Raw genomic sequence first — 26109 nt, forward strand, 5'->3', positions numbered from 1 at the left:
AAAGGTTGAGATAATCGTTATACATGAAATAATATCGGTATGCACCTGAAAAATTGATGGCCCCACTTCATGACCGTTGCAACTCTGATGTATGGAAACTGGCAAGTAGCGCTTTCTAATCATTGAAATATTTTTTAGACAGTCGCTACAACGCGTGTTACACCTGTTGCGCAAATAATTGCTGAATACATTACATGTTTTCTATACTTATGCGCGGCCTAATGAATGGTTGTTCGCGATTATGAATACCTGATCCCTGTCACAACGAACGATATAATTTTTCTTCACGCATAAGATGTACACGATATTTGTGATTAGTTATCGTTCCAGATTAATGAAAGCTTAAGCGTCCATTAATCACAACTCGTATTATCATACGCTGTAATTTTGATCATCATCTTTGGAAGAGTCGTTGATAACTAACGAACATAAAAAATCAAACTATTACAGATTCGAAAATCAAAAGAGATCTGACTTTCATCGCTTTGGTAGTTGGAGTGGACGAGAGTAAAAAGCCGGGTAGCATATAGATATGGATTGCGATCATACGTGAGGAAGCTTATGAATCTTCGCGAAAACTTGCTCTTACTTAACTCAATAGAAAAACTCATTGCGTAAGAGTAGAATCCAGAATGTCCGATACATGTTTTCGCCAATTCGGTGCAATGAATTACGTAAACTGGTTCGAATATCGGGATTTGAATTCGAAAAATTTTAGAGGCATTCAATTGTTGCCACGCACATAAACTCGCGCCTCTACCAAACAGCAGACTGCATTTCCGCGCGGATTTCAAAGACATCGTCGTTATCTTGTGCAAACAAGTGTCCGCACGATATTCGATATCGCGTAATTATTTCTCATTCTTTGGACTGTGCACCGGTGATCACGGGGCGACGTTATTTGATACCGAAAATAAAATGTGTGAGTACAAATGAAGTGGTTTGAACGTCAGAACGTCGGGTTTTGTCAATGCGCAGCCGCTATTTCTGATAGTCCCGTTGGCAAAGAGCTCGAAGCTAGTCTAACAAAGTGGCCAAGATGGCAGAAGGTACGGAGCTTGTGTTCTTCGATTTACGAGTAGTTCACGACAATTTTGACAGTGCACTAGTACAGGATGACGACGTTGACATTAAATTATATCTCGATGCTTACAACGAATTGTACAAGTAAGTATTTAATCGGTTGAAGAACAAAGTTTAAAATCGCCGGATAGTAAACTGACAGATAGTCAATGTAGTTCTCTCTTTGTCTACTGCTGACATCGACGAACCAGTAGCTCACATTTTGGTCAGATTCATATCTGTGCCAAATCTTTGTGCCGAACGCCGGAACACGTGATAATGTTTTACTGTTTTTTTTTTTTTTTTAATGAATAGATACGCATGGTAACTATTATTATTCATTTGCACAGGTTCTTTCAACTTATGGGAACGGTTTTTAGCTTCGTTTCTTCCGATTTGAAGCAAAAAATTGAAATCCTTACCGAACTCTATTCTAAGGATGAGCAGAATTATAAAACAATTAAATCTATGATACAGCATGAAGCGGAGAATAATTTACTACAAAAATCTGACTACGTAAACGGTAGTCGAACCTTGTTGAGATTACACAGGGGCCTTGGTAAACAGAATTCAAATATTGAGCTGAAATTTGAAAATATTCGAAGTCGATGGTTATTTTTTTGAGCTTAATTTTTCCTTCCACTCTAAACAACGTATTCTAAAAATTTTCTGTCTTCCAGACTTCATTAGAGAATTTTTGCGGCAGTTGAGCGATTTATCAGAAAGTGATAAGACTTCGGGTTGCTGCCAAGATGCGTATAACAAAACGCTCGCGAAACATCATCCTTGGATTATTCGAAAAGGGGCAATTGTGGCCATGTATGCAATGCCAACTAGAGACCTTTTATTCAAAAAGGTATATCGCTTGTAATTTATGGGTCGTTCATTTTTTGTTTCAAATATAAAAGATCATCACTTTCTATACTAAGATTCCTTATCAGAGTTACCAGATCGCACATGAGTTGCTATCGGTTCAAGTTCAATGTACACAAATGTTAACTCGTCGTACTTGAAAAAAAAAAAAAAAAAAACCTAGTATATTGATGAACTTTCGATAAATATAGAACGTTTTGTTTTCACAGGTCTGCGGGGACAACGTTCAACGCAACATCGATGTTTTACCAAAAATGCTAGAAGTAACTGCCGACGTGTTCAACAGAACTCACAAACTATACGATGTGAATAAACTACACGCCTTGCCTTGAAAAAATACCTTACATTAAAAAACACCTCATTTCGATCTCTGTTTTGAATTGTCGTGCAATCAGCGCGAGCAATTTGCGCGAAAACGTAACTAGCTCAATTTACCTGTGAGAATATCGTGAGATTATCTCACAGGACTTGCATGCTTCAGTATGTTCTGTGTAAATTTCGATGAAACAGCTTGTGGCGATCCGTTACACAGCTGCCGCAGGTGCTGTTGAAACAACTTTACTTCTTTCATGTGTCATTCACCAGTGTTACATTTCATGTCCTTGTATTGCCAACGATTATTCATTTGGTCTACTTTTATTTCTTGTACAAAGCGAAAACATTCCTTTTGTGATAATTTTTTAACTAGAGTTTTTAAAATATATCACGCGAAACAGAGGGAAAAAATCACGCACGCAGGTTAATTTGTGAATCTAACTTTAGGTTTGCCGTTGACGTCATTCATCGGCATAATTTCTGGCGCCAAAAAAAGTAATCTTCTCCTATGATTCACATTGTATTTTTGCAGTGGCAGGATATTACTGATTTTTAGTAATGAAAACGAATTAAATTTTTTTTTCCAAGCGTCAGCCAAAATCAACGCTCTACCGTCAGTATTCAGCTGTTTGTGTATGTTAAAATGAATAAAATCTGGTCACGGCTATCACAAGCATTTTTTTCATCCTCACCTAACAAATGGCGCTGTAATTTAGGGGTTAAATATTTCAAGTGGCGATACATAATCAAGCGAACATCTGATAAGATGTATCATCTCATCTGGGAAAGTAACGATTGAATATTCCAGAACTGTATCAGTAACGAACGACAATATTTTGGTATCTATAGTTCAAAAAGTGCAGAAAATTAAACAAGAACGATGAAATGAAACAATCAAATATCGCATCATCATATACATCATGCAACGAACATAGAAACAAAAAATATTCAACAGGTCATCGTACGCATGCTGTGAACTTACAAGTTCGAACTTCAAAAGGGCATCGAGTTTCGAACAACCAATATCAATTAGCCGTGAGATTAGTCGTTGCTTACGACTCCTGTGAATTCATCCGTCATCAGTAGGTATACCTGTACAATAAAAAAAAAGATTTGAGGAGGTAGAATGGGGAGGTGAAGATATTTTCATATTACCGGCGAAACTGGTCGTTAAAAAACACGTTGCGCTTCCGGCTAATGCGGGAATGGCGGAGCATAATTTTTTTTTGTTCCTCCCGAGCCGCAGGAGAAGTGAGTCGATTATAAAAGATCAAAGATTCGCGAATCCACAAATAGCGTACGTGGCGATCACTGCCCTTCTTGCAAAGAGCATTTTCATGTATTTCTGAAGCCTCACGTTTTTCGGTAAGCCACAAATTCGTTGACAGTTATCTTCGGACCGATCAGGATTGCGAGCACTGTACATTCATTCCATGAAACTACCATTACCCGTGGCAGGAAAATGAAAATTTCTGAGCGAAACTAATGGAAAAGACATCGGTTTCTGATAACAAACGATGGGTATAGTATATACCTTTGAGGACAACCAATCTCACGATAGCGCACGTGCAAAGATTCGTTGATCATTGTCGATTAGATTATACACCGATCAGCTTCTTCTACAAAGATAACATTTTTTGTGATTAAAATGTTCCGAACGAATCATAGGTATATTATAACTACCTACTCAATCTTATCTAATCTACTCAAATGCGTTGAACCCTATCTACATACATATGTATGTGTATTAAGGAACCAGTCTTAATTCTGTAATAAAATAAGAAGAATATAATTTTTAAAATACAAGGGATTCGTTTTCTACACGAGCGAGGGAAAATAAATGACGTTCAAAAACTGGGTAGAAGTGACGGAATGTGGGCAAAACAGCAGCAGCGAATAGTCCGACATAATTTATCACCGCTGGATGACAAAATTCGCAGCTTTACGCATGCACTTTACAATGAAAAAAAGAAAAAAAAAAACAAAAACAAACAAAGAGATGAAAAAGAGAGAGACGTGTTCTGTAGATTCACAGCAACATGCTGCTGAACAAATTGCAGAAGAATTACGTCGTATGAAACGCAATGTCAGGTAGAATGCGATGCAAGGTGATTTATTTCATAATCACTTCCTCAATAAGACGAGTCGTTAGCTGGTGCTCGTAGAATTTATTGCCACCGCGCTGTAGAATTCGTCTGTCATCAGCATACCTATTCAAGCGATAAAATAACAGACTGAAGACTTCACGTGATTTCGAAATCAAAGATACGAACTGATGATCAATAATTCGTCTCACCGGCTACGCAGGCTGTCAAAAAGCACACGGCACTTCCGGTTATGAAAGCTCGAACGGCGACGCTGGTGATTTGGGTTCGTTTCTCCGGCGCCATACTCGTGAGTGCTCCGATCATGATACCGATCGAACCGGGATTGGAAAACCCGCAAATCGCGTACGTTGCTATTGCTTCTGTCCTTGGGCTGAGCATTTTCGCGCTTTTGTACTGTCCCAATTGTTGGAAAGCGACGAATTCGTTAACAGCGGTTTTCAGACCGATCAGTCCCGCTATCATTTCACACTCCTCCCACGGAACTCCCATGATCCAAGCTAGGGGTATGAAGACCTTCGAGAGCATCCACTGAAGAAGAAATTCAATCGAATCAAGCACCCAGATCAACCGTTATCGGACTAAGAATTTACCCTCGTCACACTGTACTCACATCGAAAGTAATGAAATCATAACCGACCAGACCTCCCAGCCAGGAAATTATCCCGTTCAAAAAAGCTATCGCTGAAACGAATGCGATGACATTGGCGATTATTCCTAAAAACAAAGCGATTCCAGTAACAGCACCCTTCGACGCTGCGTCCAAAAGACTCGTGTCATCTCTGAAATGGTAGGAAAAAAGTGTGAATGAATCACTCGTCGTTCTAAGATTATTCAAATTTTTGCCTCCAATCTGTTCAGAGTTTGATGGATCGATATTTTCGATGTCTTTCGAAAGCGAAATCTCCAACGAAAGTCAACAAAAAAACCGAATGTAACGTGGTTGGTCATTTCCATACTTCCTCATAGGAAACCTACGATTTCAGCGGGGCGATCGTCTCTCGACTGGTCTTTGTTTCCTCTACTTCCGGGTAAAACAATTTCGAGTAGCAAAGCGCTGCTGGTGCCGACATCACCGACGCGATGAGCAGATGTGCCGGTTCGGCACCGAAATTAATGTATGCCAGCAAAACGGTACCTATTTCCAAAAAAAAAAAAAAAACTTCATCAATCATGCCCGGCAGACGGGACGTCGAAAGTTCAGTACACCATCATGAGGTAATAGAAGGAAATGAGAAGAAAAAAATTTGAACGGCACGATACTCACCGGAAACGGTCGCAAACCCGGAAGCCATGATTGTGTGCATTTCCGAATGTGTTAAACTAGGAATGTACGGCTTAATTAGGAGCGGTGATTCGGACTGGATGAAAAATCTCAGTTGTTAGTGAAGAAAGTGCGCTAATACGGCGTGAGTTTGAAAATATACCTGTACGTAAAAAATATTCGCGCTCACCATGCTCAGAAATATGTTGGCTACGGAGTTGATCGATTCGCAGACGGTGGTTCCCATAATGATTTGGAGTAGCCCACCTAACTTCATGATAAACCACTGCATAGCTCCCACGTAATATAAAATTTGAACGATAAAACTGAAGAAGAATACGACCGTGAGACTCTGGAAAATATTAAAAACGGGTATTTCTTCGGACCAATGTGAACTTTTGGGCGGAATTTTCCGGATATCATGAAATGAGGAAATGATTCTCACAGCGAATGCGAAGACGTTATACTCGGAAACCAATTCCTTGGAGAATACGAAGATGGCACCTTCCGTCGCATAGCTCAAAAATATCGTCATTTTGTCGGCGATACACTGAAAAATTTCCCTTCCGGTTGACCAACGTATGGTGAACAATCCGATAGCGAATTGGAGAATAAGACCCCAGAGGACCGGAGTCCAATTTACCTGCATTGAGAAAAAATTCAGGATACGGTGAATGAATCGATTGTCTTGGAAAGGGATAAAATTGTTGACACGATGATCAAAGAGATTCTCATAACGCCACCGGCGTCGATTCTTCGCCTCGTGAGTTTCGCAACAAAAATAATGGGTTAACAAATGTGCGGTCGTTAAATCACATAATTTTCATGTGATTGAGCCGTAGCCTCAGGCGATGTGTAACCTCATTGCAATGCTGGTTGAGAAAGGAAAAACAGAGCTACGCATTATTACCCTGAAATGTACGAGTATCGAAGAATTGTGAGAATTGTGAGAATTAACGACGTCACTGCAGGCAATGATTATATGATGTCACAATGCCGGAAATTTATACTCACGCGTCCTGGATGTTTAGAGAAAATCCAACCAAGTGCAATGAGAATGCAAGCTCCCAACAGGCTGATCAATCGATCGCGAGAATCTATAGTATCGAAAATAAGAAACACTATACCGGCTGCAAACACGATCAAGTAAAATATTGCACTCCCAAATCGCCTCACGTATCTGAAATAATTCAATCATGAATTAAAATTGAATTATCATTTTTTTTGTTCTCTCTCAAATGACTTACTTATTTTCATTAACATTTTTGCAGCATTTCAAAACCGGTCTGAAACATCCGGCGATTGTTTTACCGAAAAATCTTTTGGCAATATGATAGTAGAATAAACTCCCATAAATAATAGCGAGGAGGATAACGAGCATGCCATAACCATTGCACCATTGACCCGTCCAGAACCCGTCTGCGAAAGGAGAGAACTTTTTTAATCCTCTTTCGACTTCGAAAATTCGAGGAGTTACGTCAATTTTTCTAACACGTGCTGTTTACGCACATGTTATGTACCAGTACCGGGTGGCGAAACCAAAATACACGGCGACTGCAGCGTTCAAAATTGTAATCCACCCCCACCTAATCGTCCGGGGATTTTTCGATATTACCGACCCTATGGCGTTTCGGCTTGAAGAAAACCAGTCTCGGTCTCCGATGGATTCTTCATGACTCTTGAATGAAAGACGATCGATATTATCGAACGTGTTTGACAAGACATTCTTGATCGAACAATCTTTGATTCACGTGACGATCGGTATGAGAGAAACAATTACGTTCTTAGAATTCGTAAAGCGTAAAAAAAAATGTCACCTGCGCGTTTTGACTCGCGGTTCGAAGTTCGGATCCATTTCCAATATCGTGCAGCTCATTTCCCTGCGAATTACATGTGTGTGTATATCAGTCATTCGACTACACGTTGCGCAGATTCACAACGCGAAATATGAAAATAACGAAACCCCCGAATTATTTGAACAGTAGAAACGCGGAGTCTGGACGTTGAACATTTTCGTGATCATCGATATTTCAATGTCTGTTATTACAAAACGAAATTGATCTCGTACAATCAACGTCTAGCCTGGTTCGGCTTTAGAACTTCGTTTTCGTTCTGTTGAAACAATGAATCGATTCCATACAACAGTTGAATGAGGTAACGTCTCGAGGTACAGCAAAATTTTTGGATTCATGATTTTGTAAATCCCGAAAATGAGCGTTTCTCGAAAATTAAAACATTCACAAGTGTTTGTAAAAAAGGAAACAAAAAACAGAAATGGATAAATTTAATTTCCCAATGAGAAATAGATAGTTTGTGTCACCTGTCGTATTGGAGAAGGAAGTTATTACAGCTGATAACCGCAGCGATTCTTTTCGAACATTTGTGTGGGTAACAATAATCTCAACAGTAAAAAAAATATCTCTCACCTCAACGGTAAACGATTTATTCTCGATTCCTCCAGACATACCGAATGTAATGATCGTCGTCGACACTTATTTTGCCTTATCGAGTCACGAACTTTTAATTATTATACCGTTCGATAGATTCACAACTGTACAGCAGTATTTTATTACTTTATTAATGACACCTGGAAAAACACTAAGATATTTATGATCGGAGGTGAAACAAATTTCACATTTTTCTACCGTTCTGTAAATGAACAACCGGCGATGAATTCATTTAATCATTGAGTAATCAATCAAATCGTTGATCAACTATTTCATTTCGATTTATCTGTAGTATTTCATTTATTATTTCACTCTTCGTTCAGAGCTGAAACAAAACAACTGTCGAATACGGATGTTCAACTCTTGAAAGATAGGAGTCGACTGACGAGTTCTGAAAAGATAATGATTGGCTACGCATCTATACGATATTTAATTCTTACACGTTCTTGCTCATCGCGATAATAGTACGACGTTTAGCGCAAACGCAAAGTAAGAAGTACATTTGGTCTATAAGTTTCAGTATTCGGTCGGAGCTTGCAATGGGAGAAAAGACTCGACCGAATTTACGTTGAATACATTTTTTTTTTCCTGAATGCAAACGACATTTCGATGTTCAACTCTCCGAAGTTGCTTCCGGACCAATAAAGCCCTACTATTTTCTCGTGTCAAATATGAATCAGAATTGAACTCCCCGAGTGTACAACGTGTTATATTGTATAACCGTTCAACTCGTACATACAGGTATACCTTTCGTGTGGTTACATGGATATTCCCTAAAAAAATTACTGCATTGGGGTAGGTCGGCTGAGCAGTTCAAAGGGTTATTTTTAAGAGGTGCCGATAAATAGTTGAACACCTGCTAACAATGGGCAACAATATACGGCAAATCATGGACGCTCATATCACCTCACATGGCGTCAATTCGATGCTTTATCGCACCACACGAGCCAGGGCTCGATTCCATCACATTGTCCAAGAAAGCTTTTTTGACTGCGAGAAAGCCTAGCTAACTGCGCAGCGCGTTGGTAGAAATGGAAACCAACTTGCGAGCGCTCGAGCGCAGCCCGCGAAAGTATAAAATTCTCCGTGAATTGGTGGGTCACACAAAATCATACGAATCGTAGAATATTTTCGATAGTAAAGGGAGACATGAATGTTGAGTTCGGGTTCTCAAGTTCAAATTACGTATGAATAGAAGGTTTTGGGGTAAAAAATCCACATTTTTTATAACAGCTTGAAAACGACATCGGAATTCCAGTGTTTGTCCGGGCAGCACAAAGACTCAGATCATCAACGATTATTACGAACTTTTGGAGAACACTTCACGATATCGAAACATCTTCACTTTTTTGTTTAAAATAAATAAAAGAAACGCTCGCTTACAGTTTTATTTTCACAATTTCGTTACCGTCCGCGACGATATGATCGATCGTTCGAGATTTAATGTATCAGACGTTGCAGTCCGTCGCTGTCCACGCGTTGTTACAGAATAAACCAAAAATTCTGAAGATACTGAAGAACGCATAATGATTATATAAAACTACGTATTTAGCTGCCTGAGTTTACATTAGACGATCACTACTCTCCTCCTTTTCCTCGTCACCTAAATATACCCACAGGTAGTCACGTCCTCGGTCGATTATAAACCTGTTTTGTAACAGCTTTTCGTCCACGCAATTGGGGGTAATGATATTTAATCGTGTAAAATAACCATCATCTTTTTGTTACAACGCTCTACGAATTTCAGAAGCTGCAGTTATTATGCCTGTACAGCGATGTAGTTTCAGCCTTTGGAGAGTTAATTTTTATGAGTTGAAATGACGTAGTCAGGTAGGTACGGGTAATTAGATGCGATTCGGAAATTAGTTGTATTAAAATTAAGGGCGGGGCCAATAAATTCGATTATTATACCTGTACAACGATCACCGAGATTAGATTAGAAGGTTGGGCACTCTGAGAAACACTAGATACCGTTTTCTTTTTTCCTTTTATTTCTCGATATTCTTTTTCAACATTCGTTACTCCAAGCGCCGAGGCATTAGGCTTGACACTTTCGGTGCGCTCCTACCGATCGAATCGGTAGACCGTCCTACTGGCGTGTACTTTCATTTCTGTTAAGGAAAGCCAAACACGAATACAATTCGAGCCGTGTGTACGTACAAAGCTACATGTGGTAGCTGCTGTACAATAACCCAGAAAACAGGGCATAGTCATATAGAAGAGCCAAAAGATAAGCGTAGAATTATTACCACATGATCTTAAACGCGGGAGTACATATTACCTTACCTACTTTTGTATTCGCTGGTGAACATAATTAATAAATGGACGTGTCAAGTACGTGAAAATAAACCATCCCGGTAGATAACATTCCCAATTTAGATTGGCAGATGATATACTGTGCATTTTGGGGGTTCAGTCCGTGACGCCTGTTTTTAAAAACTTGTTCAAAAAGTTTCTTATCAACGTATAGATTCGGCGTGAGAAATCGGCAGGTGTACAATTTTCGGCTAGGAGATATTAACGCCGCTGCCACGGAAGGATATAATATTGGATTAGGCCATCAACTTCGTATGCTTTCCACCGGTAGCAGCAGCTGCTGCAACAGCTCTTTAAAGGTCAGGATCAAACATCGTCGAAGAATGCGGAATCGGTTTATTGAATTCAGAGAGAGAGAGAGTAATTTCCGCACGTAAATCGATATAACGTCTTGATTGTATATAAGTTTTTACATTGTTTCGTTTTTATCTCACAATCAGTATGGATACAAAACGATCGTCCGTAATCCGATTATTCAAAATTCGAACGACCTCATTATCATAACTCGTCATGTAAAAAGCAAAGAGAAAAATTTCGGGGTTCAAAGCCTTGCAGCATGTCGACGAACCAGATCGATGTATTATGCGTATCGTAGGCACAGTACGCACGAGAACGAAGATCGGATGATCTCATAGAAAAAAAGCAGTACGGAAGAACGTACCTACATAGCACAAGATCGCGAGAAAAATTTTCCGATTCTTTTTCGAAGACACCTCGGGACGTTTGGAAAGCTGTGATTCCGTTAGCTGTAAAATTTATCCTTACGTCGCATGCACGTGCTCGATAAAATATTATACAAAAATGTAGGTACAGTAGAAATATTCAAAGTGTTTGTTCGATTACAGAAAGTTGTTCGAGTTTTATTTATAGACAGAAATACGTACGTACGTACAACCACAGGCACCGCGGAACGTACTACGTACATTTTTCCTGGTTGAGACATGCGGTGCGGATAGTAGCGGTAGTGGGACTTTTTCAGCCAATCGCTACGTGGACGAGCATCGCGACGTCGCGTAGATTTGAATATAAAATCGAATAATAATTCTCGCTTGTTTGGGTTTACGTGCGCCTGAAAAAGAAAAAAAAATACTCAGCGACGTTCGTTTCATTTTTTCAAAGAAAGATGGCAGTTTCTGTACGCCGACGATCGTGGCGAAAACAACTCTCCCTCTCTTTATTTTCTGCTCACCTTCGGAAAGCGAAGGATAAATTTTCTTCGCAGTCGAATGGCGTTGCCAAAATGTGAGGCGTATTCATTTTTCGATCGAGCAAAAAGGAATTAGGCTGCCAGAAATGAAATCGCTGGATTTTCGTTTCTTCGAATCAAATGTAGCTCGCCCAAAATCTCACCATCGGACGTTGGCTTGAAAAGAAAAATTACCCCATGTGACCGAATACAAAATTCGGTCCTTTTTCTTCTGCAAAAAATCAATTCGATGTGCTTTCATTTAAGAAATCACGAGTGACCAGCGGGATAAGGGCCTCATCTTGGTTCCTCTCGAGGTACGGAGAGCTCTGAAAAAAAGGGGAAGAAAAAAATTCAGTTTTTTCCCGTTCCCGCCACGAAGTGATCGAGGTTGTGTGCCCGATCGGGTCGTGAACCTGCGGACGACGGAGGCTTTTGCCAAAAGTATATATTATTGTGTATTTGTATCAAAACATATTATTCAGTCAGGCGTATGGGCAACTTTGCGTGGCGGGTTGATCTATCTCATCATTAGATTCGGAATATATTAGAATTCTAAAGTCCGCCAACGCAGGCGGCGCGGATCTCCAAATGTATATGTATATGTGAAATAGAAAATATAGGGATGCAAATCTGAGGCAGTTGCCGCGAGGCACGCGTAAGATAATCATCGTATAATAAAAATGAGACAACAAAACAAGATAAGAATAAAAGAGCCGTGGTCTGCTAGCTTGTATTTTATGATTTTACATACAATCCAGTGGGTGATGTCCGATGTCTTGTAGACGTTTGTATACCTATACGTAAATCGGCGATAATTCGAAGGGTGGTACGAAACACTTTTGACAAATTGGAAATCATTTGAATTTCGAATCCACACAAAATACGATCAACGCGTACGTATATTGCACAAGCACACTACTGCGACCATATCACCGATCCGTAAAGCTCGGTATAGATACGGTTTACAATGCGCAACAAAAAAACACTATATAATCTATTATACCAACGGCCAACGTCCTGGTATAAAATTTGATGCATTTCAAAAGCGTTTTATTCGAATTCATTTCGTCTAATTCTTTTTCTCCCCCTTTTCTAATTTTTCGCCTTTCAGTTACCCAGCTATGTATATCCTATTTAAAATACCCTTCCAATCGGTCGCGGAGTCAATCATCGAACGATTTACAATACTTCGAACGTCTGCAGATGTGCCTGTCGTAGACGACTTAGATAAATCTCACATTTCTTTCCAGAATTGAGAAGTAGCCGGGCGCGATATGTACGTATAGGTATACATGCACACAGGTATGTGTAATATATATATTTACAGGCTCTGTTTACTCGACTAAAACATGGCGTGACTTTTTTCATTTTTTTTTTCTCTCTTTTTCTTCTTTCGATTTTTTGTTTCTCCTTTTATTCTGCTTACATCGAACTTGTTCCAATTTTACTTCGACGACGCGGCGTGGCTGGCTCCGCGGTTTGATTAATCGGGCTCCTATTATAATCTGATTTCAGTCTATTCACGACAATTTACTATCGAGGTGATGCAGAACTTTTCGAATTCTATTTTTTTTTTATTTTCATTTTTTTCTCTATCTTGTTGACGAGTTTCTCACGTGGATTCGAAAATCGTGTGCGTATATATTATATCCATATTACACGAGCGATAATTGTATGTAACGTTTCCTCGTCAAATATTATTATTTATTTTTTTTCTCGTTTCCTACACCCTGTGTGAATAATTGTTGTTTCACAATTATTTCACGCGACACGCATTATTTGCGAGCTACGCCGGATATTATTTTCTTTTCATTTGCTTTTTTTCTTTTTCGAACCCGATGCTGCATTCGGTATAGCGTTCGAAATATCTTTTGATACAGCAAACATTTCGTCGCACGTGTACTGCGACATTCTACGGATGAATTCGAAGCCGAACCATCACACCGTTATGCACTATACATTTATAGACGATACACGTATACCTGCAACTAGAGCAGAAGAGGATACGCCGAAGAATTTCATAACCGGAAAATAAATTCGGTTTGCAAAATCTTCACGATTCACGACGCTCAATTCGTTCGGGTGCAGGCCTTTCGACCTCAAATTCCTAATCTGCAAGACTCGGCTGTAGATCGGTACCAGCAGTTTCTAATATTTGACTGAAATCCTAGTGCGGAAAATTTGACACAATTGTCAAAAATTTTCTCTCAGGTAATTTTCCAGATGATCAAATTTGTCGAAAATCATTTCTCGCTCCAACCTGCACCTCGGTTCGAATTCATTGCAGATTTCAAATATTTCATTGAAACGTATAATTCTCTGAACTAGATTATTTAGCGCGGAATAACCTTAGCTTATAGATGGAACGTAGTATACGTGCGATGCGGTCGCGTAAACGAAGATGGAAATACGGTATTGCGATCCGCGTGTACATGGTGCAGCGCGTGCTCAATTTGTTGTCCTGCGTAGTTAGTCGGATATACGTGTACAATATAGATTCAGAAACTACGGTGTTATAATTATTATTTAACGCGAGATTATTATTTATTTCCAACGTACATATACTCGGGTGTATACGGCATACGCTGAAGGGGCTATACAAGTTTGTACGCTACGGAGGCTAGGAAGCTATACGGTTACCATTTCCGTAAGTAAAGCGATTTCAACTTCCGCGCCTCGAATTCCTCTGTGGGAAACGAGCTGCTCTGTCTCGAAATAAAACACCACCACCGCGCTTCTTACCCGACTCGCGTCGTCGTACTTGAATTATAATTATACTTTTGCTCCGATGCTGATGCCGATGCTGCTGCAGACGCGCTCACCGCGTGTACGTGCGACTATTATACCATTTTACAAGAGTTTTCATATTTACTTATTGTACACAACATTTGTAGTGATTCGATTCGCACAGCGCCGCGATCGCAATTATCCCACATGAACAACGGAGGCAACCCCCTCGATATTTTTCGTTCGCTTCAAACCTTATGGCGCTAAAAAACGACACCCTCGAAATCTATTGCGGTATTTGAACTCGGAAAGGTTGATTTGTTTTTCTGCGTAAAAATCTTAATTTTCTCACGGACTGCCCCGTACTTATTTAGTTCGATAGACACGCGGCTCATCCCTCGCAAATTCAGACGCCATCGCACGTGCCAAAATTTATGAATAATTATAGAACCGGATTCGAGCTAGCAAATTCATAAATCATCCACAGATCTGAGGAGGATGCCGGTTCGCGTGTGTATATCCCTATGTATAACGAGGGACATTGCACGTAATTTCCACCAATGACGTTCGAACTTAGTAATTTTTTGAATTTGGTGCGAAAAAAAAAGATCGGATCCCATCCGTCGAATTCATAGTTCAAAATCGATTGCGAAACGAAGAAAATTTCGAAAAACGAAGAAGAAAGAAAAAAGAATCAACTACCATGGCCTTAGAATTAAAAATGCGTACGTGCTTTTTGTTGACCCTTATAAAAATGAGACGACGTACGCGTCTGCACGGCGGGTCTATCCGCACCTTTTTTTTTTTTTTTTTTTTTTTTTGTGAACGCGGAATCTCTCCGGTTCTGTATACGCGTAGCTGCACCCGGCATAATTTATCGTCGGACACCGTCGACTGTCCAGCGATTATACGTACATGTGCGCATACCTATACGTCTCGCGGAGTAAAATGCAATGAAAGATGCAATTTGAGCCAAAGGCATCGGTGTGTCGCGTGCTGACGTCATGTCTGAATTCTAGAAGTGCAGGGTGACCGGGACTTGTTGCAGGGAAGAGGAGGCGGAGGTCGAGAGAGGAGAAAAGGGGCGGTTAAGAAGGAATTGTGCAGCGACACGGCGCGGGTGACTTTATACACTCGACACCGAATCACAATCAGACAATTCGGCGTCTAGACGTACCAAAATAATAATAATCATAATCATATAATTATAATCATATTGATAATAATGGAGATAATGATAATGGCAATAACAACAATAACAACAATGAAAAAAACCCTATCGCACATTTATACAATACCTACCTACCTACCTACCTACTCGCGTCGTATCAAATTGTTGTTTGCATACGTGATGTAACGGTGATAATATGTTAACTGCATTGCGCTACATTACACGTCTATAAATGCATACGGCACACGCGGAATATTGTATGTGCGGCGCATCTATATATAAATGCATATCACCTTTGCTGCGATCCCTGAATATAATCGGAACCGATTTCGGAGTATTAACGATTTTATGTGGTGAAAGAAATCGGTGAGAAAAGTTTACGGGGGAAATTTTCAGAAAATTTTATCCATATACGTGTAAAATTTACATACGATCGGGCGAGAGATCGGCTGATGCGTAGCCTAAATGTCTTTTTTTTTTTATTCGTTTTTTTTTTTTTTTTTTTTTTTTTTTTGTTATTCTCTAGAAGCAGGGACGTATAAATATACATATATGTGAAAAATGTCGCAGACCAACTGCGTAGGTATATGGATAGGCGATGTAATACATATATAGATGGTTATTTCCGATATCTCTTTCGGTCATAGACACGGATTTCTAGTCCTCAGACACGGATCGTGATCTCCTGCAGACGATCTTGGAAATCGAATGAGTTAACCCAATTTTCAGATTTCTTATACCCACGTACGCGCATAATGTACGATGCCCCGCGCGTACATTATAACCGGCGCAACTCGCAAGTCGCACGTTGCCGCAAGCGCATCTGTCTCGTATTCGTAATGCGTGTGTATCACGTACACGTGTCTTTCAGGATTCACTTAGAAAATACGTTTTTTTCCTCTTCTTTTCGAAAAACCAGATGAAAATTTCCAACAACGAATCGTCCGCTTCGTGAAAATGATCACATTTTCCGGGATCGTCGACTGCACATCGCCCAGACGACGTCCTCTGCATTTTCACCTGCCCACAAGATGACAATTTCGTCTCTATGTTTTATTATACATTCCTGAAAAAAAAAAAAAAACTAAGAAAATTCCTACCCAATCTATGACAAGTGTACTGAGATTATATAGGTATTATATTTGTTCGCACTAAAATTGGACGATCCGCAACCTGAAAATTTTCAACGTGAGAATTTTTTTTTTCTCTTCCAACCATCCAACGGATGTCGACCCTTCGCCTGCATTTTTCAAAAGTAAACAATAATTCAAATTTGAAAAGCGGCGTGGCGCGGCGATGGGTTGAAATTTTTCAGAGGCGTCAACGATCTCCAGCTCAGCTAATGCAGGCAATTTTTAAATAATTGAGCACATTTCTTAAGTATTTTGAATTCATTAAAAAGCTCGACAGACCAAAGCGTCGAAAAACACCCATGTACGTATGTAGGGATGGGCGAGGGTTCGAAACGACGAAAAGCAGCGGCCAATCCCATAAGATAAATTATCTTCGCGCTTATAACTCGATCTGCATCAGATTATTCCGGTTTGCAGTAGTAAATTCGTCAATTATAATTGACGAATTTAATCGCCCCGCTCTGCCACTGGTGCAGTCTTTATGTATACTCATGTATATATAATATACGTGCAGTGCATATAAACTCATCAATCGTGACGGTAAATATTGCGGGACGGACCAGACACTTGGTATGTAACGCGACTACCGTTCAATTTTCCAAACCGCAAGATCATGCAACTTCGTGTTAACCACTCACGCATCAAGATTCTCGGAATCGCAAATCATTCGCCTCGCAATTTATGTTATTATATTATCGCGATCGGTATATCGACCATCAAATTTTCCGTACTAAACATTTGCAGATCATATCATACACCGAACGACCGAACCTTCCACAGCGCGGTTCACCGCACTAATTTAACGCAAGGGATCTTCGTAGTTTTCCATTTACAAATTCAATCGCGAAGCTAAGGAATTGCCGAGTGGAAAATGAAACGTAGAGCAGGTCGGGGAAAAAAAAAAAAAAATAAAAAAAAAGGAGGGAGGCGGAAAAGCGCAGGTTGCGAGCGCTCGATGGAAAAAAGAATCGTCGTCATCCGTCACTGCCGATATCGAAAGAAAATTGAATTATTTCCAGATCGCAACCCTACATACGATCTGTAAATCGTGATTAAACTGTGTGATATGTGGCGTGTGATCAAAAATATGACTGTGAGATGAAGAAAAATGTAAAACGATCGGCGGCGCGTTCGCGGTTTCTCAAATGTAAAGGATTACACGATCGGCTCGGTGTACGGCGTATACCATGGTTTGTATAGGTGGGTTAGAATTTTTGGGACTCTGATGGCGCTGGATTACGGTGAGAAAAAAAAAATAAAAAAAAACGAGAGAAACGTACAGACAGATCACAGACGGACGAACGGACAGATCTTCGCTGACAGACAATGTATAGTACATGGATCGCAGTTTTGGGGCTGTGTGACACGTTATACGGCGGAGGAGACTGATATATCAGAATCAATACATTATGATTCAAAGATTATATCTTTCGATTCGTCTAGACATTGGAGAGGGAGACACCCTATATAAGCCTCGATCTTAGCCCCCCCAGGAGACATCTGAACTCGCACTTACCTCAAGTACAGAGAGCATAAGGATATATATTTCTCAGGAAAATTGCCTATTGTTCTTGTGTTCAGAAACTAAACAAAGGTTGCGAAGAAAGTAAGGGAGTTAAAGATTTTCGAACAAAAAAAAAGAAGATGATAACGATATAAAAAAGCAAAAAAAAAAAAAAAGAAAAGAGAAATTGTAAAATACCGCATATAAAACTCAAAACAAGTAAAAGTATTCGGGCTGCACGCCTCGCGCGGTCTTTTCATCTTTTTCATCTTCTCGCTTACGGATCACCGTAAATTTCAGTTTCTTACATCCGTTGAAATACACCTACGTTAAACCCGGATAGAAATAGCCGGGGTTTCTTACTCAGTGGTAACTTAAAATCTCATCTCGCCGAGGCTCCGCACTCGCTGCGGAGTGGGGTAAAACTATATCGATAATTAAATAGGAGAAGGAAAACTGATAAATCAAAGAGAATTGTCCACGTTCGAGCCCGACGAAATTAAGGACTTCTCGCCCTCCGATCGACGTTCAACGCCGCGCTGCTGATCGAGCCAGAGGAGCATAAGGTACATAAAAATCCGCGAGCCAAAAATTCTTTGGAATAATAAAAGAGAGAGAGAGAGAGAGAGAGAGAGAAAAGAGGAGAGGGGAATAAGAAAATAAAGAAGAGGAAAAGAAACCCGATCGTGCGGATATTCGCAAAAAAATTTAATATTCTTGAAAAGATAGAAAAGAAAATTTTTCGTCGTAGAGTTGCTGGTATAGTTGTGCAGGCTGGGAATTATAACTGAGTAGACAGAATTGTGTCTGTGGTGTCTCTGCTCGACTCAGTTGAGACGAAAGCCTCAGGCCGAGCACACGCATAGGAATCTTCGTAGAGTAACAGCACCATACTGTCATAATATTTGTAAAGACGAATTATTTGATAAAAAAAGAATCCATTTTAATCGATATCGCAGACGGTTAACGATCAAGCCATAAAAAAAAAAAAAAAATTACGCGCGATAAAGAACACTCATGTATAACAATTATTAAATTATTCGATAATAATTAATGCACCCGATGCGTAATTCCTGAAGAGCAATCACATGTTCAACGAATGGGAGAAATTAATTAGAATTTAACGATCGATTTCAATCAATCAAAAATTTCTGAAAAAGCACGCGTTTGATCTATACAGATTCGCGTATAGTATCAACTCGCGGTGTTGGAGATAAATAAACTTTTGTCAGTTTATATAAAAAGAACAATGAACGATGCACTCGATTAAGATCATCCCTACGATATAACTGTTGAGTTTAATTTTATTTTGCTTTTTAATTTTAATTTTAATTCTTTTTGTTTTGTTTTTTTTATATTTTTCCGAAGTTGTGACAAGCACATCGACGTAGTATAATAATAATTTGTTTGGCACAGGATATGAAAAATCGTTGAGTAGAAATAATTGAGAAATCTGTGAATTTTTATTTATAAATCTGTAACTGCGATACTAAAAACAAAAAGGAAAAGAATAAATTGAGCAACAATCAAAGAAAGAAAAAAGTTATCACGATGAATATCGTTGGAATATATTTATTCCTTATATTATCGTCGAGTAGTGTTTTGTGCGGTAGAATTCTACGTGAAAATTTGAAAAACGAAACGGCAAAGCAACCGGGGGAGCTGCCGAAATTGACGGAAAAGCAACAGCTGGTTGCACAGAGTACGGAAAGTGAAAATGGAATGCAAAACGGCGAAGCCACGACACCGGATTATCAGATCGGCGGTGAATATAACGAAGGAGAAATTTTCGGGGCTGTTGACGAAACGGATAACACTGAAAAAAGCTCGTTGGATAACAATCGAGTGAAACTACCCGAAAATCCGATAAGCGCTAAGAGGTACGAGAAGATGTTGAAGAAAGCAATCTTGAAAATAATCACCGGGGATCTCACGAACGCCGACATGGAGCTGTTGAAAAGTTTGAACTACGACGCTGATCAGGTGCTTACGATCAGGGCACAGGAATTTAAAAAACGAAGAAATCAGGTGGAAACTATCAACGAAAAAAGAAAGCTCGAAAGTTGGATGAAGGAATCCGGGAATCCACATCAGAAAAAAGAATTCGATTACGCGTCGTACAATACCAAAGCAACCGACGACTACGAGAACGCCGCTTCTAATTTCGAAGCTAATTATATTACAGATTCATTCGACGATTCCCTTCTCACCGATTACGAGGACCGCACCAGAAGCAGCACGGAAATATTCCCCGATCAGGACAGATCGATGAAACCGAATATCGTGTTCAAAATTCCCTACAACGATTCCGAATTCGATTCGAGTTCCGAGGAGAAGCCGAGGTTATCGGCCGAGGAAAATTATCAACCGAGTTCGTTTAACGGCACGGGAAATAATTTTCCCGAAACTTCTGTTGCCACTAACGCTACTCCTCTTACTTTAGTAAACTTATTCAGCAATCGTTGGGAGCGATTAAACTTCACTAAAAATTATCCAACCACTACGGAGCTGCCGGAGGAGGAGAGCAACAATGTCAATGTCAATAGAACCGAATCGAATACAACCGTCAATCGTCCGGATAATAATTTTCATTACGAGAATGTCGAAAAATCGGTTACGCTCGGTCAAGGTCAGAGCTTTCTCAGCATCGCGCCGTTCTCTTTGACGACTTCTGCGCCAAAGGTATCGAAAAATCCGCAGACTACCACATCGGAAATAGAACCGTCGACCACCCCCACTCCCGGAAAAAATAATCACGATTTGTACAAAGGACTGAAATGGATTCAGGATGACGTTTATCAGGTCATACCGGAGCTGATGGGCTCCTGGGAGTTTGATAATCTCGATAATGAGACCTCGGATTCTTTGTACGACGACACGTTTTACCAAAATCTCGACAATGTGGCCAACAAGAACATCACGGACAACGGAAGTATCGACCTCGTCGAAGAAGTTCTCCAAAATGACGGCCCGGAATTCGTCCAGCTATTCAGTTCGCACGGCAATCTCACCGATCAGGAGAACTTCGCCAATCAATCAGACAGTGCTTACATGATCATAGCCCGCCGAAATAGGTGAGCACTCAGGATCTTTGATCTTTTATTTTTGTCTCCTACTTTCTTTAAAATTTTCTCTTCGTCCTAGAGACTTCCCGAACCTCCAGTCTTTTTATCTAAATACCTATTCTTTCATTTTTGAATTCCAGTGAAAATATGTCCGCATCAATCGATAGGTAAGACTTCCCCGATAATCGTGTTTCGAAAAATTGGTAAGCCAAAAATAAAAGTCCGAGGGTTGATGTGCCTGTTGTATTTTTCAATCGTTTGCATCAAAGCATGGAAATTTCTGTGTGTTTTTATTCCGTTCTATCGCATAGGTCAGCCACTTTGCCCCGTGAAGAGGTATCCGAAATTATTTGGTTAATTAATTGTATTCACCTTAATTTCATTTTTTTTTCTTGCACAGGCCGATTTCGATGATCGTTGAGTTCATTTTTCCGACTGTGTGTTACAGTACAGCAAAACTCACGCGCAAAATATTAAATTCTAAGTATAATTCATAACTTGCCGAAAAATTTCAAACGTCGTTTCAGGAACGGGAAAACTTTGCAATAATTGTAAATTCCAAGAAACGATTCGCTCGCTTCTAAGCCGGAAGTAATATATTACGCCATTTCCTCTCCGATAAAACGGAAAAAAAAAAAACTGGAAAAAAAATGCAGAGGTTTAACATCACAGAGAAAATATATTTGAACGCGTCCACCTCAGATCCTGTAATTAAATAGCGCGACGATGATATTGCCGGTGAAAATAAAAGAGCGTGACTAACTGGTATAATTCACTTACGTAAGTGTGATTGATGATTTTTTTTTTTGGTATACCACTTGGTAAGTAAGCAGTTCTTGAGGAATAGCGAAATGCCTTTTTTCTCCTCATTCCGTAACGTAGTGGGCACATGGGTGCAGTTTTCCCAAAGTTAACGTTTGTGTTTCTCACGAGAAAAAAAAAAAAAAATCCGAATCTTTCCGTAGTGGGATCAGTTCCTCCCGGCAAGTCGGTAGTAATTTCTTTTATTTTATTAAGTCTAGACGTTTGTATATATGCATTCGAGTCACTCACCACATAGGCGTACTCTTTGAATTATTATAACCGAGGTTGGTTGGGTTGTTTGATCATTATATCCGATGCAGCTGTCTTCAGTATACGTACCCATGATACAAAACTATATTCACCGGGTCATCTCGATACGACGATCCAACGATACAAATGTTGGGAACCCCTGTAATGACCAGTGTCTAGTCTGAGTGCAGTTAGGCTGCTCTTATACGTGGTTATGTAATACATTTTAATTTCACGCTCCGACCTTGTCTATGCGTCTTCCCATACCAAATTCAAAAGCTCTGATTTCGCCAATACCGCGTACGCACGTATCATTTTTTCCATAAAATTTTACCCTCCCGAGATCCCTCCAACGATAAAAATAAGAAACAAATCATTCTAAAATTCGAATCGATCGGCGATCCATCTTATTCGACTCATTTCCCACCGCCACAGAACTGAAATTACCGCAGAATCAAAAATAAGATAACCGATAATCGGACGTCGATGCAGCGCGTTAATCGGAATATGGTGAGACGAACGCGAAATTTGAATTCGGTTTTTTTTTTTCTTCATTTCTCGATTTCCATCTCCGTCTCTCACCCCGTCTCTTAACTGGTAAGATAGTTAAAAGAGGCGACTCACCTTGGCTTCTGTTAGACGTTAGTGGTCAGTGACTCCAATCGTGGAGACCTGAGGTAGTAGGGAGCAGCTGTTCGCCCCAGACGCTTGCTAGACAGGGGGGAAATGCCAGTAGTATACTAGGTATTACATAGGCTACATCATCAACAGAGTAAGGTGTACATATCCTACTCACCTATATGTGTATACACACACACGCGTATGTAGAGACAGCGTTTGCCGGACGTGTGTGTATATTTATACACCGACTCGATCCCTGTCCCAGGTATATACGGATTCAAATTAATTATGCTTATCGCAATCGGCCCATCGAAACGAGCGACTTACACTTGCTGTATAAGTCGCTTTCCAGTACTTACTCGCATCCGAATACGAAACACATCAATTTACGTATTGGTATATCCATCTTATTCTCTTACGTTGAAATAAAGAGGAACGCCGCTATCCTCTTCGGTTTAAACATACAATTTGACCGCATGTGTCAGTCTACGACGAGTATACGAAATGTTGGTGTGCAAATTTAGTCCCATGTATATCGCACAGAGAGATATGTTGGACGTGAGTATTACAATACTCACGTACCTTCGTGTAAGTGTCAAATATGTAATACATTTACAGAGCAACGAGACGCGCACGTAATAACACCTATAGGGCGTGTGCAAGTTTCAAACCGTACAATAGCGTCAGACTCAAGCGAGTTTACCCGCGTGAATTAATTAGGTGGAATGCGATCTTATTATCTCCATTTTCTTCGAATAAATAAACCCGTAATAAAAGTCGATTTGTGTGCTGCATGAATTGAATTAACATGAAAAATTAGAAACAATTGATCGTAATTTTAAACAAATTACAGTTTTTTTAATGTACATGCGTTTTATATGAGTGTGGTTTCGATTTTTGAGCATTTTTATAACCGATTTTTTTTTTGCGAATAACGAAAGAACGTCTATTTTTTTTTCTTTCTCATTCATATACTTTTCTTTTTAGCACGCGGCAAAAAACTATGGAGGATATAAAGAGGAGGATTCTTGAGATCACCGGACGTTTTAATTCCACGAACAGTACCCGTGCACATTCGTCTACGGAAAAATTGGCCATGTTTCCACCAATTTGTAAGTTGAGATGAGGAGGAAAATTTGTATTTTTTTTCAATATGTGTAATTGTTTTATCAGGTAATTTTTGAAATTACGTTTTTTGTTTCCTTTTTCTTTCTAGGTGAAATACCTCGTAATACCGATCCCGAAGCGTGGCGGGACCCGTTTTCCATAAACATGTACTTTCAACCGAACTTAACGTCCGACCAACATGTATTTTATGCGAGACTGAGATTGTTCAAATTACCGCAACAAGGGGCAACGTTGACCACGACATCCAGAAACATTGACGACGTCTACGACGACGAGAAGAAGATCAGAATATCGGTCTATTTTTACACCAAGTCTCTGAAAAAACACCGATGTTAGTATATTTTTATATCATGTTGTACGATATACACCTACATTATACATGCGTCAGAGAACGTGAGCTACAGCTACACTTGGCCAAAACAAGAATCAATTGTAATTTGTCTTCTTCGTTTTTAATTTTCAGCTAAAAAACGCCTCATGGATTCAGTCATGACTTCCTTGACGACGACCGGATCCTACATAGTTCTTGACGCTAAACCGGGCTCGAAATTCTGGCGCTTGAATCCTCGTAATACGAACAATCATGGACTCGTTGTACAGGTAGAAGACCAGGACGGACGTCCTCTGGAGCCAAGTCTTTACATACAAAGACCAAACTGCCGTGAACCTACGGACTCGGAACAACAAGATGAGAAGGCATGTGAGTGTGTGGCCTAACAAAACTAACTTTGAATTCATACAAATATCGATCGACGAACGATCGGTCGATGATTCATAACGTTTGCTGTGATTTGATTTGTTTGCACTTACACTCGTGTGTCTAACATTAGTAACAATGATTCTAAACAAGATAGTATACAGTTTGTGCGAAATTTTTTGCCGTTGATCGGAATGCAATCTCGAATGAAAACTCTTTGTTTCCTGATTGTCGAATTTTTTGAGATTTGTTCGAATTTCAAAAAATAACGATGGTCTTTTATTTGTTCTTTCTTAAACAGATCAACGGGTCCCTGAACTCTTCATCAGAGCCTGTCCTCGTTACGATCGTATAGTGGATGGAAAGAAGAATACGTACGCCGATTGCAGGGCTAAATCAGAGCGCGGTCTTTTGCCCGGGGAGGTAAGCCTGTGAGGTGAAATTGGGAATTGTGGATTTTCGCGAGTTGCGGTACCTGGACAATGATATAACAAAATCTGGTATATAATGCAGCAGATGGTCGTGACGTAACAAGTGCAGATATATATAATATACGGAAAACTCTGCAGTAGTTTGATAAGCGGGGAAAAAATCTCTTAAAAAATTAGCAGCTTAGAAGACAGAAGAAAATTGAGTTTGGAACGTTTGTAACGTTCTCTTGGTGGTCTTTTGAAAAGTTTAATGTTCGGTGAATTCTATTTTAATAAATGCAACGAATAAACTGTCTTCGAGAATAACTTAAAAATATATAATATAATATTATTTAAATCGGATATCGATATATTATATCGCATAATTCAGAAATAATTGTTAATAATATTGTTAAACGAAATACTTAGATGTTTATTGTTTAGGTTGTAATTGTGTAGGGTGGATTTCAGAATTTAATAATTATCGCCTTGTAAATATAGTAATTATAAAAGCCGAAATGATATATATAGTTTGAAAATCTTAACAGATATGTAGCGAATAGTATCTGAATACTATACTTATTATTATAATTTTATATTAATTTCAGCTTAATTATTAATATCATTTTTACTCCTAATATTGTCATATTCATTATTTACAATTAGCGTTTCCTTTAGATCTGTTCTTAGATTATATTATCAAATGTCAAGTGCCAATGACTGATGAAATAGAAGTCGATAGAGACGTTAATATATTGTAGCGATATTGTTCATTAAAACGTATATGTTATGTATCTACGTTATATTATAATGCCACTTCCTATAAATATGATGTTACTTTCAAACTTTAGATGTGAGAAAAATGGAGAAAAACTTTTCACGCTCTCTGCGGCAAAAGAATAAATCAGAATTGGCTCATTATACTGCAACGAAAGCAAGTCATATAAAATTTGAAACTATTCTAAGATGAATCATTGTATATAATTGTATATTTCCATTCATGCATAACAATAAATATTTTACCAATAT

At 39.4% G+C, this 26109-nt stretch overlaps 3 protein-coding genes across 9 annotated transcripts; 2 read left to right on the forward strand and 1 right to left on the reverse strand.

The window, feature by feature from the left end:
* The first annotated feature begins 880 nt into the window (after window positions 1-880).
* Window positions 881-2917, forward strand: LOC105690190 (ceramide-1-phosphate transfer protein). The gene is made up of 4 exons (XM_012407794.3): window positions 881-1167; window positions 1413-1621; window positions 1743-1918; window positions 2145-2917. Exons 1-4 carry the CDS (start codon window positions 1040-1042, stop codon window positions 2265-2267), a joined length of 636 nt encoding a protein of 211 aa, XP_012263217.2. The 5' UTR covers window positions 881-1039; the 3' UTR covers window positions 2268-2917.
* A 1098-nt stretch (window positions 2918-4015) lies between these two features.
* Window positions 4016-9259, reverse strand: LOC105690189 (sodium/nucleoside cotransporter 2). Of its 5 annotated transcripts, none has more exons than XM_048655496.1 (13): window positions 8973-9259; window positions 8046-8206; window positions 7437-7499; window positions 7129-7297; window positions 6867-7038; window positions 6634-6799; window positions 6065-6262; window positions 5810-5971; window positions 5623-5716; window positions 5334-5493; window positions 4969-5137; window positions 4547-4886; window positions 4016-4460 (listed from the first exon to the last, which is right to left on the reverse strand). In XM_048655496.1, exons 2-13 carry the CDS (start codon window positions 8082-8084, stop codon window positions 4399-4401), a joined length of 1794 nt encoding a protein of 597 aa, XP_048511453.1. In that variant the 5' UTR covers window positions 8085-8206; window positions 8973-9259; the 3' UTR covers window positions 4016-4398. The 5 variants fall into 5 exon arrangements, with proteins under 5 accessions (XP_048511453.1, XP_048511452.1, XP_048511451.1 ...); XM_048655495.1 differs by having other exon boundaries at window positions 8814-9259; XM_048655494.1 differs by having other exon boundaries at window positions 8046-9259.
* Window positions 9260-17573: 8314 nt separating this feature from the next.
* Window positions 17574-26108, forward strand: LOC105690188. Of its 3 annotated transcripts, none has more exons than XM_012407790.2 (6): window positions 17590-21180; window positions 21312-21338; window positions 23833-23957; window positions 24062-24304; window positions 24437-24673; window positions 24972-26108. In XM_012407790.2, exons 1-6 carry the CDS (start codon window positions 19658-19660, stop codon window positions 25103-25105), a joined length of 2289 nt encoding a protein of 762 aa, XP_012263213.2. In that variant the 5' UTR covers window positions 17590-19657; the 3' UTR covers window positions 25106-26108. The 3 variants fall into 3 exon arrangements, with proteins under 3 accessions (XP_020710388.2, XP_012263213.2, XP_012263214.2); XM_012407791.3 differs by having other exon boundaries at window positions 17606-21180; window positions 24437-24669; XM_020854729.2 differs by lacking the exon at window positions 21312-21338 and having other exon boundaries at window positions 17574-21180.
* Window position 26109: the final 1 nt, after the last annotated feature.

Source organism: Athalia rosae, chromosome 5, assembly GCF_917208135.1.
Source record: "Athalia rosae chromosome 5, iyAthRosa1.1, whole genome shotgun sequence".
Taxonomy (NCBI): Eukaryota; Metazoa; Arthropoda; class Insecta; order Hymenoptera; family Athaliidae; genus Athalia; species Athalia rosae.